This window comes from Cryptomeria japonica, chromosome 1 (genome assembly GCF_030272615.1).
Source record: "Cryptomeria japonica chromosome 1, Sugi_1.0, whole genome shotgun sequence".
Classification (NCBI taxonomy): Eukaryota; Viridiplantae; Streptophyta; class Pinopsida; order Cupressales; family Cupressaceae; genus Cryptomeria; species Cryptomeria japonica.
In genome coordinates, this window is record NC_081405.1 from 681,640,302 (window position 1) to 681,651,631 (window position 11,330).

The following is an 11,330-nucleotide window of genomic DNA, read 5'->3' on the forward strand; positions in this document are numbered from 1 at the left end:
AACTGCAACCTAACCTTAAACTAATCTCTAACCCTAGAATTAACCCCTAATTAAAACTTGAACCCTAATCTAAACATAATTGAACCCTAACCCTAATTGAACCCTTATCCCATTTGAATTCTAATCCTAATTCGACCCTAACCCTAACCCTAACCTTAACCCTAACCATGATCCTAATATTATATATTATATATCATTAGAGTAAAATTATGGTTAGGGATCATCATTATATTATTATATATTGATATAATTATATTTAATAATAAAATAATATATAATTTTATAGCAACTTATTTAATGTCTTCCTTGTTGCTTCATGATTTCTACTAGCTTATATATATTAATATTATATATAAAATATGTTGATAGATATCCTTCTGGAGATACATATTTTTAATCAATTTTATACCTTAAAATCAAATAAGACACCTTAAAAAAGATCTCTTAGCATATTCTATATACATATAAAATTATACTCTCTTACATGTTAACTTACATATTTTTTTTTCCCTATTGATATAACCATCACAACTCTTTCTAATCCAAGTCTTTTTTTAATTCACCATGTCTTTTAAACACTTATTATAGAAAAAAGTAGTTGTTTTTAACTTAATTCTTGTCTCGAATAAGAAAAAAAACCTAATATTAAAAAAAAAACTCAAAAAACCCTTAGAAGAGTTTTAGGGTTTACGCGGATTCGAATTCAAAATAAACTACAATTTTACCTCAACCTCATCTCTATTTTTAATGTTAGGGTTTCTGTGCGGTTCATTGAAGACAATCGAGCAAGCGAGACGGAGCGGCAGAAGGTGGAGAGCAAGGAGGAAGACAAAAAATGGTAAGAGAGAATAATCAAGTTAATGTTCTGTATTTTTGTTTTTGTAAAAGCTAGGGTTTTGTGACCTATTGATGAGTCCTGTGATTTTTGAGATACAGATCCTTGTGCCCTTCTCATGTTAGATGTTAGCTATAATTGTTTGTTTTACTGTTTTTTAAGTGAAATTTATATGGTTATCATTACAATGATTTTGCAGCCGTCCCACAAGACTTTCATCATCAAGAAGAAGTTAGCGAAGAAGATGAGGCAAAACAGGCCTATTCCTCATTGGATCAGGATGAGGACTGATAACACTATAAGGTGAGTCGTTCTAGTTTGACTCTAATGTGCAAGAACCTTACCGTAAATGTCCGGGGCTTTTACTGTTTCAAAATTTGAGGGTCAAATTGTGTGTCGAAGCTTTGTTTTGAAGTTGAATATAACAGAAAGTGACAACTTTGCGTCGCATTTCTTCTATCCATTAGTTGTCTGTTTCTTTATATTGCGATTAATGGTATGCCTCTTAAATTTCATGCAGATTTGAGAATTTTGTGTCACAATTTTCAGTTGTTCCCTTTCGTTTCAACCTTTGCTTGTTGATCAAACCGTTTCTTTTTGCCCTTACGAAACACATTGTTTTGTTCCAGTGAAATTCATTTATTCAAATTTTCAAAATTTCACATTTGGATGTTTTTTTTCTTTTTTAAATATCTTTTTTTTTTCTGTGAATATTGTTTAAGGGAGTCTACCCAAAAAATAGAGGAAGGAGTTCTGACCTACTTACTTTGAACCCAAATTATCCATTTGTATTGATTAAAAAATAAAACTTACATCGGGTTGCCATCGTTTGCGGTAAACCAAGACCATCCTGTTGGAGCAAGAGCTCTGGACGCCCATATCATTCTGAAAGGTGGCCAAAGCCAAGGAAGCGTGCTTCGAAGCAGAGGCTGATCCTAGAAACGTGAGAAAGAGGTTTGAAATCGCCCAGGACAACTTTTTAGCAGCTCCACGATGAAAGGGAACAAACCGATTAGATGCGCCTACAAGAGTTAACCTATTTTTTTTAGTGCTAACGGCTTTGTAGCATTATCATTGTGCATGCCTGGTATATTGTTAATCTCATCTTGATGAACTGTTATTTGGTGATTCTACTGCCTTCCGCTATTTTATTCTATAAAGCATACCTTTTTGTTCACTGAGAAGGGGGATGCAGCAAACTATTTTTTAAGAATTAGATTTGTGAAAGTTTCCTGTACAGCCAGTTAACAATAAAGTCCCAAATGCTGAAATTAAGATATTGTGCAGCTAATTTTTATATTCTATTAATAAACTTAACAGTCAAATAACAATTTCTAATTACAACCAAGCTAGCTGTGAGAAGAGAACTAGACGTTCTACTCAATTATTACAGAATTTACTACTTTTATTCTAACCACTTTTTTGTACGCTTAGAGTAATATCTCCTGCCAGAGGCATTAGAAATACAAGTCCTGTATTGTGAGAAAATCTGAAAATTTATTAAACAATTTGTTGTTTTCTTGAGCCTTGTAAGTTCTGTCTTGCGTATCATGTGTAATGTGATCTGTTTTGAAGAGAACTACAAATAAATAACAAGTGTACAGGTAACAGTGCCCACAGTATTTCCTGAATTTATTGTAGGCAGATGTGTCTTGTGGCTCTCATGATTGAATAGGTGGATGATCTTGTGGTGAAATACAGGTAGTGTATATAATTGTTAGCTACATTAATTCCATTTCTGTTTACCATTTCAAAGCTTCTCACAGTATGATCTGGGTTGTTGTTTCCTCTTCAGCGTTAGTGTGTCAGTTTTATTTTGTTTTGTATATTAGGTTTAGTTCCTACTAACTGTGCCAAAGAAAATAACAAACTGCCCCTTCCGAGAATGATAATGTTATGTTGATCCTATCAAATCCTAGTCTATCATCTATAGTAAAAATTAATACCACTCTAGAATGTTTAACTGATAATTCATGGGTTTTAGTATGCTACAGTTCACATATTCAAATTTCCATAATCAAACACGAGATTTTTGAGGTTTGAACCCCTTCTAAATATCTAATACATGGCACATACACTGGTTTGATCTTTAACGTTTGAACCCCTTCTAAATTTCTAATACCTGGTACATACACTGGTTCTTACAATGGAGAACTAGAAGTCATCTACTTCTAATAACACTGGCTAAATGCTTTATTATCTTTCCTGAATAATCCCTCTGAACTTTTAGTTTAATTTCTAGGATATAATCCCTGATGTTTTGAACTCCTTAGACATAAATGATAATATAGGCAGAGGCTAACACTGAAATAAGGTAAAATCATGTACTATGAATGATGCTGGCCAAGTGCTGAATTATCTGCCGTGTTTAAGCCCACTGTAAACTTGAGTGTTACCTCGCCAGTGAAGAATCCCATTCCACTAAAGATAGCAAGATATATGAGAGAGAGTCAGTATGACTTGCTTCATGTCTGTATGCAAGATGGGCTCTTCTTCTGCACACTGCTTTGCCAATATCTCTCTTCTTTTGCAACAAAGTGTATATAGTTAAACACAATAGAGTATCTTAGAAACATACCTTGATTTCTTTAAATTAAATTGAAATAAAGCACTCAAAACAGAAGTCAAATTGGTACCATCACTGACCTTATATACCTAATCGTTACAGATGTAGGTCCGTTAGATTGCAGTCTATGCTTTCAACTGTTAATATGTGTCAAACTAGGGGACCTTTGAAGTGTATATAACATCAGTGGTATCAAAAATAGCCACAAGTTGTATTATCTCCTTCTTGCTGACATGGATGAACTAAGAGATCATAAGAACAAAGTAAAGTGGCATTAACATTTCATTAGTCAAGTATTATAGAGTTTCAAGGGGAGGCTATTGCTTATTTCCTAGGTTGCCGGTTCGGGCAAGGGTTTTGGGTTTGTTTGGGCTCATTAGTACAAAAACGTGTAAATTATATATATATATATATATATATGCAACATATAAGCATGAATTAAGATTAGCATGTCACATAGCATCATATAAACAACAAAACCAACATAAACTTGTAATCATAGCATCACGATCTTACCATAACAGCATCATATATTTAAGTTTAATATCAAAATGATAAAATATTCAAGTATCATTTTTTCAACTTTCTAACAATTTAAAGTTTGATCATCAAATGGATTCTCTAATTCGTCATCCTCATTCTCCTCCTCATCATTGACATTGACATCAGATGAATCAATGCCAAGGCCAATGACACTTGCACTTGCGCTTTAAGTTTGCTCGCTATCTGAGTCATCAAATGCAACAGGCTGAGAAGTGAATTTATCCAAATCAGTATGTTTTGGCTCCGTATCCCACATCTTTGTTTCCCCTTGCTTGTAGTCATGTTGCTTGTGTGAAGCGAGCAAAGTTAATGTTTTAAAACTCACTTTTAGGGTCATTTTAATTTTTTTTGTGGTGGAATTCAAAATAAATCAAATTTTGCAAAAAAAAATCCATTTTTGGGCTGTCTGACCCCTTGGTTCGACTTGGGTCCTCTTCGGTTCGCCCTGGTTCAAACCAGGCCTGTGAACCACGAACCCTGTCCGAACCACAGGCGAACCGGACCCGAACCCTGAACCAGGACCGTACCGGACAGTACCGGGGGTCTAGGGGGCTGAACCCGGTAACTCAGCTTATTTCTTCTGACATTCAAGGAACCAAAAAAGTGTCTTTTTGGGTGCTATTTTTTGGAGACATCATGTCCTTGTATAAATATTTATACCAGCACCAAGTTGAGAAATGCTAATCCAACTGTACAGATTTCATCGATGTGGCCACTGATTTATGGTCCCATGAAGCTTTCCCATCATGTATAGTGTTACAAAACTGAATATGCACGACTCCTTGTGCTGGAAAAAAAATATTGCTATTGCACATTCTAGTTTAGGTGAATGGGATGATCTCTTATCCAAGCATCCTCCTAGAAATATTAATTAGCTTTGTTTTGAATCTTGCTGAAAGAGCAGTTACCATTCAGGTCTCTAGAATGATATATGCGTTACTTAGATCAATGCTTTCAGGTTCCCTTTCATATATGCGTTACTTGTTTTGAGCTTCTTACCATTCTTTCAGGTTCCCTTTCATCTAGGTGCTAAGCGCAGAGCATAATAATCCATTCCTTTATATGGTCCTTGTTGCCCTGCACATGAGCTTGGTCATTAGTCTGTGAATGCTAAGATCATTGATACCACTTTGCAAGCATGGTCTTGACTCTTAGGGAAGAAAAGGGAATTTGCACTTTCCTATTTTACCTTGTCACCAAAAAGATGTAATGCTATTTGAACTTTTTATAACCACTTTAGGGGCCTAGAGAAGAGAGTATGTAATTTTGAAGACAGTTAAGAACAATATCAGCTTGATTCTCCTCACCAAGGACAGTCATTTTCTTTTCCATTTAACAAGCGTTGTCTGCACTTATCCAGAAGAGGGTTCTTTAGTTTTCTTTCTCCCACTTTTGAATATAGAAAAAATGAGGTAAGTGGTTACTCTATATTCTCAAACCCCAACTGCCTAGCAAGGAAACTCTTTTCAGTGGGAGGAACATTAAGGAAATTGACTTTGGGCTTTCTTCTGATAACTTTTTGATGAGAGGCCTCATCATAATTGCCATTTTTTTTTAGATTATATGGGTTGCTTGTGAGAGTAGGGATGCAAGATGAAAAGGGATTTGCATGAATTGCTGGCGTGTATATGGGAATTCCTTTCCAAAGAGACATGAGGACCTTTGAGTCAGCTTGAAAGCTTTTTGAGACATTTGAGATGACTTCTCAAGCCTCCACCATTAGGATATAATGATATCAGATACTTCAGTGTAGATCTCCTTCCCTGAGGCATTTGAAGAGAGATTAAAAACTTTAGGGGATTGATTAATTAGGACCAAAAACTTGACTGTAGAATAGTAACATGTCGCTTGCATCCTCAACTCATCCAATCATTCCAGATTTATTTAACCATTTTGATTTCATCAAAAAATATGTGTTCTGGCCACTCTTCAATTTGAAAGGGCTTCCTTTTGGAGATTAGTTTTGGTGATTCAAAATCATCTTTTATCATCATTTTGGAGCTAAACATCTGATGGTGGGTCATATTTTGAGGATTACAAATCCCCAATTGGTTCTTAGAGTTAGCTAATTTGGCATTAAAAAGCTGGTGATTCTGTCATCAGTTGGGTCTGCAGAGGTAAAATTGTAGAATTTTTATTGTTCACATACAGAAAAGGATTATGCTGATAGGTCTGCTCACTTTCATTTATGATTTGAAGAATTTGTACGTTCAGCAGGTTATATGTAGCTGGATGGGACAATTGCATGAGTATATAAAGGCTTGATGAACTGTGGTATTACTTGAACGCTTCAAGCAGCCTTCCTAATGGATGGGGTCACAACCCAGACAAATGCAACAAAATGATGCATGTATTTGATCTTTGGGCTTTTGCCAGCTGAAATTAAATAAATAAATAGTTCAATGTTTATTTTCCTGTATGTTCTGACAGGAATAATTACTCACTAAAACATGTGTGAATATTGAAGAATGGGAAGGCTGATTGTTTGTCATCAGGTTTGGCCACCTTATACCCTTGAGTGTAGATGATCTCACCCAAATAATCTCACTTCAATAATTCATATAAGCACCACAGGTGGTTTGAGGAAGGGTTAATGACTTTAGGAAATGAAGAACATATCATTTATTTGGGAAAATTTAAAAAGGAGGGAAATGGCCATGCATATAGTTGTAATTGGATTATAGCTGGAGTAAATAAATTGAGGTTTTAGGAGTAGGATAGATGCGACCAATCTGGCCAGAGTATGAAAATGTAAAAGTGTTGCATTTAATTTTTAATCTCCTAGTGCTTCATTGATCTGTCTGTTTTGTTCAGTATATTGCAGATATTAGAGTGGACCCAATACAGAGAATTGATTTTACTTGCATGAAGTTGGAAAAGGAAATCTTTGTGATTTAAATTGGTAAAATATGGATGATAGGCTTGCCAGAGATGGACTATGCATGAGAACTAAGAATGCTCCCAAAGAATGTATACAAGGCAAATTGGTGTTTTGAGTTTAGCACATGCCAACCATTGATTGATCTTGATCTTGATGCACATGGAATGCACTGTTCATATAAAGGACCTTATATTAATTTTTAGGCTAGTATGTGGGGCTCTGTTGGTTTGTAGTTGACATTACACAGAACTGCTGAATTGCCAAATTCTGAACCATGTCAATGCCTGTTGACCTTAAGTTTACTAGAGCAACATGATAGAACCCCATAGGATCAAATGGAGAAAACTGCCTGCAAAAATGAATGTTTAATTGGTTCAGTGGGATCCATTGCCCTCCTGCATGGTGAGGACTGGAAAACAGCAGCCTATATTGTGTTTTATGTAGTGGACAACCATCAGCCTGATTTGACTCTCCAATGTCCCACATACATAAAAGTGACTTTGCTTAATTGAAGTAGCAGTGAATAAGCTTGTAATGCAAGCTAGAATTTGCCTCCCTTAAGGGAAAATGCAGCTCGGTCAGAATCTAGTTAGCTTGATCAGTGTCATGCTAAGCTATGGATGCCTGCCTAGGCTAGTAGAATATATTCATCTTCATACCTGACAGGCTTAAAAAATATGCATATATTTATTGACACATCCATTGCATTGTAATTGTGAATGCTAGTTTCTAATAGGCAGTTTAGTCTATTGGGGATTTGGTATTGTGAATCATCCACATCCCATGTCTTTGGATGTTTGCAAAAAGGAGTAGATATGAAGGTGCAGAAGCAATCCAAGTTGCAGTTTGTGTTTTGCTTGGAATTCACAAATGAGATTGTTTGATTGGAAGTCATTGTTTTTGTTCATCAGGGAAGATTTTTATTATAGGAGAAAGAATTGGTATAAGTTGACATTGAGTGGAATATTTTATTGGGAAAGGTTCATCCATATAGGGAGCACCAAGGAAAGGGCTAGTAGATGCAACAATGTGTATAGCGCCATCACATGAAAGTAAGTGATTTTTTAAATGGTATGGAGTATGGCATGGTGTCATAGTGCATCACATTTGCTGGATCATTGGGGTCGTAGTGCATCACATTTGCTGGAATGATAACAAAGTGGTTAGAAGGAGTTTGCTAATTGTTGGTGGGTAGTGTTGCAAAAGGGGTTGTGATTATGAGAATCAGGGAGGTTATGGTACATCTGTTAGTTTTCGTGATGAGTTGCAAATATTTAAGAATGTGGTCAATAATATTTTTTTTTACGATTCAACTGTTTTGTGCAGGTGGCAAATTTGCCATCTATTGTGAACTCTCACTCTGCCAGGAATAATGCCAGGAATAATGCTTGTAAACCCACAGTATATGCATGTTTATCCCCTTGTCAACTTGAACCTGTATTAAAGTAGGTATACGGTGGAATGTACAGGTTTTTTTCCTTTTTGGTTTACATTGCTTTCCTACGAAGTGTATGGGGTTGATTCATTTGTATGGGGCATGACTCCATCTTAAGATTGTATGAAGTGTATTTGGGAGTGGGAGTTTGTTCATGGTCAGTGCAGTTTCAAGTGTTGTAGAAGCTTCAAATTTGTGAAGCTCATTGAAGCCATTATGGCAATGTAAAGTTGTAAACATGTACTCCCTCTTTGCATAGTGGAAGAGGGAGTGATTTACTCTCTAGAGGTGAGTTTTTGACATAATGTCGAGAAATTTGTGTTTTGACTTGTTCATGTTTTTATCTCTTCTTTTATCATCTTGAGATGATTTAGGTTGTTATGTTCATTTGACAACAATTTGAGGTAGTTGTACAGTACCATTTTTCTATGTTTTCATGAAATAACGCAGTCTTTCTGGTGTTCCAACTTTATGTTAGTTTTAATGCTAATATCAATTTGGTGTATCATTGCAGGTACAATGCAAAGCGCAGGCACTGGCGAAGAACAAAGCTTGGTCTGTGATGCATGTGCCATTATAGTGCCAAAGTCGTAACTATTGGGGATTCTTATACCTTGGCTATATTGTGTTCATGTTATTGTTTTAAGAGCTGAGTGATTTGGTTGATTCTAGTTTGAGCTTGTTGTAAAGCTTAAAATGAGATTTTGATTCCATACTCTACTTTGTACTGTTTTTTAACCCAATTAATCATCAAGATTTTTAAGTTCAAATTAATTCTGTGTATTGAATGTCTTAAATGTTCTTGTTTCCTTATGTTTGTTAAAATCATGTTCTTACTATTTTGTTTGACGCCCTCGTTTGTGAATGTTTAATGTGATGAATATTACTGCTGCTAAGATTTGAACAATTATTGTCTTGCCCTGTTATTTTCTTGGTATTTTGAATCGTCCTTTCACATGGAATTATTTGTAGTTTGCTTTATTATATATTCCTGAAGTACGTCTGAAAGATGTAAGTTGTTATATCTATGCTTTTAAACATTGGGAGCATGAGTTTTCGACTGGAGGCTGTCCGTTCTCAAAGAGCATATACAGATGACTCTTTGGATATATCTGAATGTTGTGTTTTGTCCCAAAGTTAGCTGTTCAGAGTTTCCTTTCCTTATCATGCAGCTTGTAAAAATGGAAATTTAAATGACCTTAAGCATATTACTTTAGTTAAGTCTAATAGTGTCATAAATGAATGGTTATGGTCATATGCAGATCATAATTGAATGATAGTATATATTCACGTCATTATTGAATGAATATGGCCGTATTTAGATAATATTTGAGTGAAAGTATGAATGCCATTATAGAACGGTTCATGCCATTATAGTTAATTAAAGAGTTGTAATTTTGAGTGAAAGTATGAATGCCATTATTGAATGGTTCATGCCATATGTATAATCTGGATGTTAATTAAAGAGTTGCAATTTTGAATGTGTAAGAGACCTTTTTGTCCTGAAGCAATATCATATTTTTTTAATTGGTTTTAGCATAATTAAGTGGACCAAGCAGAGTAAAGTCTGCCTGCATATAAAAATTATAAGAGCTGAATATTCATGTATAGGATGTATATAAAAATTCCCTTGACATGTCATTAGATCCACAAGGCTTGTTTATTCACGAGTAATTTAAGTGGACATCTCTAGCATTAAGAGTAAGCATCAAATTTGTAAGATTAAATCGTTGTAATCCAATCATCCATATTATTAAGCATCAAATTTGTAAGACTAAATCCTAGTAATCCGATCATTCTTATTATTATTTACTATGAACTATAATAGGACTCTCTAAATGATCATTATCAACCATGCCCTTTGTGAAGCAGGTGGTGATGGTGGTGTATCAATTCACTGTAAAATTATGTTTGATTTGCTATTCCTCACGTCAACTTTAGTCAAATTATAATTACAAGGCTAACTGTCGTGGCCGCTTGAAGATGAAGAAATATTCGACTCATTTACTCTCTTATTTTCTATATGTATGTAATAAGGCATATAAGTTGAAGCGTAATTTTACGATTGATTGTTAGATTTCCACATGCGGCTCAAGTGAAAGAAAACATCTATATTACATCACATATATGGTAGGGTGATAAGACGCCTTAAACATAAAGTGGATGCATGCCATAATTTTGCTAAATATATGGTATAGAAGGTGATAAGAGTCCTCAGGCCTTTAACATAAAGTAGAGGCATACCATGAACATACTGAAGTAATGATAATAAATAGACTAAAATTTCAAATTACTTTTTGTAACAAAGACCTAACATGTAATGCAAGAAAAAATAATGAAATTGTGAAACAAAACTGGAGAAGTAAAACAACAGACAACCTTCGTAAGAAATCATTACTCATAACGAGAAATCTACTTGTATTAATATGCTCTTACGTTTGAGTTGACATACAATGTCACAAGAACAACTACAATCGTCAATATGCCTTGAACCTCAGGCCCTCGTATCCTCTTATCATTAATGTTATTTTCACTGCAATTGTTACCAATTCGTTCCTTTAGATTTTGTGAGCCAATAGTTAAACTTAGGGTGTACACGTATAAATTTTGGCACGACTGTTTGTTTGTCTATCTCATGGATTTTCTCTTGCAATTGCATTACAGAAGCCTCCAACACAACACTTGGTGCTTATGCTGTGGCTCATTTGGAAAGACCTAATTTTTCTTTTCCACATTCCCCTCTATTTATCCCTATTTATCTTATTTGCAATTATTTGTTTGAAATCCTATAAAATCTTTGGCCTTGATCTAAATAGCCGCCATCTTCCGTACCTTTCTTACCCAAACTTGCCTTTACCAATCTCAAATTGATCCTTTCTTCGGTTAAAATTTGTTATAAATGGTTTTGTTATTGGGTCTTGCTTTAATGAGTCCCTAAATGGCTCACTCTCTACCAATGAGAGAAGATAGGCCGCATTTAATAATCAAATCAGTCCCAATAGCAACAATTACACTTTGTCTAATAGAACCACCCAATAGCAACAATTACACTTTGTCTAATAGAACCACC

The 11,330-nt window shown here is 35.0% G+C and overlaps 1 protein-coding gene across 1 annotated transcript; it reads left to right on the forward strand.

Annotated features, from left to right (window-relative positions):
• The first annotated feature begins 679 nt into the window (after nucleotides 1–679).
• On the forward strand, nucleotides 680–9,034 carry LOC131044839 (large ribosomal subunit protein eL39). Its single transcript, XM_057978287.2, has 3 exons — nucleotides 680–838; nucleotides 1,035–1,138; nucleotides 8,775–9,034. Exons 1-3 carry the CDS (start codon nucleotides 836–838, stop codon nucleotides 8,821–8,823), a joined length of 156 nt encoding a protein of 51 aa, XP_057834270.1. The 5' UTR covers nucleotides 680–835; the 3' UTR covers nucleotides 8,824–9,034.
• The last annotated feature ends 2,296 nt before the right edge of the window (nucleotides 9,035–11,330 follow it).

What these genes read in the sequence shown, in the direction of transcription:
- LOC131044839 (XM_057978287.2), top strand. An exon ending in AGGACTGATAACACTATAAG is followed by an intron (nt 1,139 to 8,774) that starts GTGAGTCGTTCT and finishes GTATCATTGCAG; the next exon opens with GTACAATGCAAAGCGCAGGC.